Source organism: Malus sylvestris, chromosome 5 (assembly GCF_916048215.2).
Source record: "Malus sylvestris chromosome 5, drMalSylv7.2, whole genome shotgun sequence".
NCBI lineage: Eukaryota > Viridiplantae > Streptophyta > Magnoliopsida > Rosales > Rosaceae > Malus > Malus sylvestris.
In genome coordinates this window covers 38,597,891-38,602,372 of record NC_062264.1, presented here as the reverse complement: position 1 = coordinate 38,602,372, position 4,482 = coordinate 38,597,891, and the positions used below count along the sequence as shown (strand labels likewise).

The following is a 4,482-nucleotide window of genomic DNA, read 5'->3' as shown; positions in this document are numbered from 1 at the left end:
AACGTTAGCAGTTAAGCGCTCCCGTATAAGTGTATAGATTCAAAGGATTGTATGGTGCACGTGCAAGTGGATGCAATGAGCCGATACGTGCCTAGAGCATTTGAAAGAGAAAAATAAATAATTTGGGTCGTGAGGGGGACAAGTATGAATATCTTTAATCATTAATTTGGTCTTAATCATACTTTATGAACTACAACTTTAATATTATGCGCTTACATTGGAGGTTAGAAAACCAAGCATGGGAGATATCTTGGTCATGGCATGATGAGTTTGACTTTTGGAGAAATTTCCGTTTGCTCAGTGGACCTAGCTATTCTGCTTCCAAAAAGAAATTCCACAATTAAGGCTCTCCATGGATGATGATCCAGTATTTGAAGCAAAGTATATACGCATATTTAATTAGAAAATGTTTTGGGAATAATATACTAAGAGATAACTTCGCTAATTTTGGTCATACTACAGGTGTGGAGATTTAAATATGAATAAATGAAGAGAGCAAATATATACTAAGAGATAAATCCGCTAATCTTGTTCAAACTACATGTGCGGAGATTCAAACTTGAATGAAGAGACGAAAACATTCACCTACATAATGTTGTTTAATTACATTGTCTGTTTGATGCATGCTTAGAACTTGAATGGGGAGGCAAACGGGATTTTGAGAAAAGATTGGAAATAAAATTTGGCTACATGGGGGGCCCAAAGACCCTTTCTTGCCATGCGGTGCCTAGAACAAACAAACAAAGAAAGCAAAGCATGGCCAACAAAAAAATCATGCTCTCGTCACACCAGCATAACAAGATAGAGTGGAGAAATGACTTAACACAAATTCAAAATGCTGTTTGATTTAATAAGTTATTGCCTTCAACATCACCTCCCTTCTTTTGTCCCCCTAGGGTTACCAATGAGCCAAGCTCCATCATGGGGTTTAAAGTCATCAAGCCATGCAGAAAAGGTTAACTGGAATGGACTAACATGCCCTCCCTCTCTCGCTCTCTCTCTCTCACACACACACACACACCCCCACCCACCATACATAAAAGGAGGGATAAGAGCCAATGACCCCTTTACTGATTCAGATTGATGACGTGATGAGAGAGATAGAGATAGAGATAGAAATTGAGGGACATTACAACAGTTACAAGGGGGAATCTCTCCCTCAACTTCCATTATCGATGGTAGAGACAAACCATGAGTTCCCTCATGGGGTTTCAGTTCATTGGTCCATACGCGCGCTTGCAGCACAAAAAGCCTCTCCAACACACGCACGCAGACACACCAGACATACCTAAAAAAGGGAGGGATAAGAGTATAGGATCGCATTAAGAGACTTAATAAAACATTAGAATTTATCTCGAGTTCAATAAATAATAACTATTCTTGAAAAAATTAAATGGCAAGTGCAACAGGACTAAAGTTATAAGAAGCCTTGCATTGATATTTCCAAAATTATGTAAGATCAGTACAAAATTTCAAGTAATTTAGACCTTGGCCTTCATACACATATAAAATAGAACAAAAAGAGATGAATTCCGCTCCTGTATGATCTGTTCGAGTCCAACTACACATTTAGAACCTGTTTCCGAAAGTGGGGCACTGGAAACTCACTCGTGTTATAAACACGTGACTATTCTTCTCTGCCTCTGCGATTCCTGATCTCATAATTCACTGGCTTCAGTTTTCTGTTTCTTTTGATTTCGTGTAGTTTCTTTGTGCGGTCTTCTGGTACAGAGAAAAATGTAACTGAAGTTAATCAACTAGTGGTAGGGAGCTAAAAGCATAAAATTAACACCTGATGCATATGTACAATACATGATTGACCTTTCGAAACCATTGCATATCTTTTTGGCAGGTAAAAAACTTCCAGTAAAAAAAAAAACCAACATCATGCTCATGCTTATGCTGAATCCGGTAAGGATTAGTATTTAAAGGATGATGGGGTTTGGGAGAGAGGGGACATCAAAAGGAAATTATGAAACACCAAGGTTATCCATGGGGGGAAATTTGGCGTCCTGTTTCACCACTCATTGCCAGCTAAAAAACAATATCAATTCAGTTTGAAAAGAGTATTAAACGTTGGAGCCACCACATGCATTCTGAAACTTGGTAAAAATCGACCCTCAAAAAAATTTCATATGATAAACTTTATGAGAATTCCCATGGTTCCACAAACTTGAGAAAGTAAGTATAAATCAGTATCAACAGCATATAAATACTACCAGCACAGAACCAAGACTCAATAGTGTTTCCTGCGGCATATTGTTGTCTGCATTACTAGACATACAATAATACCAAAGGCATGAAAAAAAAACAGAACCACAAGTGAATAAAAAGTCTAAGAAAAAAAAGCGATCAGCCATTCTCACCCACATAAACATGTCCATGTACGTTTACATATGCTTTTAGTCATTTGCATATACACACACATACACATATTACAACTCACAAACATCATATTGTTACCAAAAAAGAAGCAATATTGACCCTTGTTGTCTGAACTAACCTTTTTATTGGACCCTTTCTCGAATCAATACCAATACAGGCCATTATCTCTTCAAGACTCATAATATCACCAAGGTTATGTTTTAATAGATTGCAACTTCCCATAAATGCAGCAGATTCTGGCGGTGCCAAGTCCTTTACCTTATCTTTGACGCATTCCATCAGAACAAATGCTGCACAAATCCTCAGTGATGAAATGAATACAGTCACAAAATTGTGCGCTTCTAAATATAAAAACTCAAATACAAAAAGTTCTATTACTAGTTATCTAGTAGCTTGAAGCTTGATCTTTACCAAGAGGTAACATTAAAAGGCATCCAAAACATGTAGGAGGGATATTGGTTTCAGGATAATGAGGCCTGATCAAATCCCAAACCAGAAACACCCATGCAAACCAAACACTATCCCGAATGTGATATGTAATGGAGGTATGCAACCAAACCTTCCCAAACAAAACAAGCAAAGCCACACCAAATAAAGCAAGAATTTGCTCTTTCCTTCTGCTAATTTCAGTATTTCAAAAACAGAAAAAGATCATAAGGAGGATTATTCAAAAAGAAGGAAAGGCAAATCCGAGTTGCACATCCAAAGCACAAGTCCAAGAAAATAAAGCTAGCAGCCACAACTACATGAAACTGTATGAAAGTCAAGCCTAATTGACAGCCCTAGAAAATTATTCTCAAGTATATTCTGAACTGTATGAAAGTCAAGCCCCTTATTGTGCACTTGTTTATTGATATGAAAAAAGCCGCAGATTTGAGCTCGGATTTCATTTGATCTTCACTTGGTTGTTAAAAGAAAAGGCACAAGTAGCCCTTTTCTTCTTTCTTAAGCTGAGGCCAACATACTTGTTTACTGTGTCTTTTCTTGAGTCCAGCCTCCGTGCAAGGCAATTACAATATATAATCTACAGATCTTTTCCAAGTGAAAAACCTGAGGAGAAACCACCAGGGTTTACTTTAATTACGAAGTTGAGAAACAAGTATAAATAGCTTATTTCGCCTCTCACATTATTCTCAGGAACGCAGTAACAAGCCACACATAGTTTCCAGCAAAGAATGTCACCAATTAACAGAAAACACATTTCTCACTATTGAAATTGGAAATCCATAATAAACCAGTGAGCTATAATTTAAGTGACAACTACTGCAGAAAAGACGAGCAAAAGTTCTACCCCTCAATCCGATACCCTTATTGTCAATACCACAAATCCCCTCATAAGTAAACAGAATTGTCAGTTAAAGCATCAACTTTTGGCTTTCATTGTTGAAAACATAACCCAGCCTCAATCCATCCAAGGATCATATAAGAACGCTCATCATAAGCTTCGGCTTCTGATGCAGATGCTAATCACAATTTTTAACCGTATCACTCATATACCAAACCCTTAACACGCAATCAAAAGTTGGAACACAAAGTTTCGAACTTTATGCACAATGCAATCAATGAGGTATTTTACTTTCTTTATTGCTCGAATCAAGAGCTCAATTCGAAATTCGACAGCCAAGCAAAACAAAAAACATCGAAACAGATAAAGCTACCGCCTATCGGACATACCAAGAGCTCGAAGCACCTTGAGATCAAACTTTTGAGCAAGTTCATCGCACCCAATCATCCTTGCACGATGAAGAACAATCCTTTTTATGCTAATCAACATGTCCTGCCATAAAATTGTGTGTTTAATTCCAATTTTTCGACCCCATTAACCATAAAGCTCTAATCTTTAACGTCAACTTGTCTACTTTTCTATGTACAATTTGATATGAACAATGAAAATTAACAAACGAATTCATAATTTAAATTTACCAAAAAAATAATAAATCAAGAAATTAAGTACGTAAATAATACTTACAAGTTCGGACTCAGAGAGCGAGCAGAGCCAGCTCACATCGTCAACCCTGTTCTGCCCTAATATCCCTTCCATCGTCAACACGAACTGATTTTATTTACCGGCACTGCCGAGCCTCCGCAGAGCAGACG

General features: G+C 37.5%; 1 protein-coding gene across 2 annotated transcripts; it reads right to left on the bottom strand.

The window, feature by feature from the left end:
- Positions 1 to 1,412: 1,412 nt before the first annotated feature.
- On the bottom strand, positions 1,413 to 4,482 carry LOC126620833 (uncharacterized). Of its 2 annotated transcripts, none has more exons than XM_050289162.1 (4): positions 4,355 to 4,482; positions 4,060 to 4,162; positions 2,504 to 2,675; positions 1,413 to 1,722 (listed from the first exon to the last, which is right to left on the bottom strand). In XM_050289162.1, exons 1-4 carry the CDS (start codon positions 4,424 to 4,426, stop codon positions 1,659 to 1,661), a joined length of 411 nt encoding a protein of 136 aa, XP_050145119.1. In that variant the 5' UTR covers positions 4,427 to 4,482; the 3' UTR covers positions 1,413 to 1,658. The 2 variants fall into 2 exon arrangements, with proteins under 2 accessions (XP_050145119.1, XP_050145120.1); XM_050289163.1 differs by having other exon boundaries at positions 1,413 to 1,719.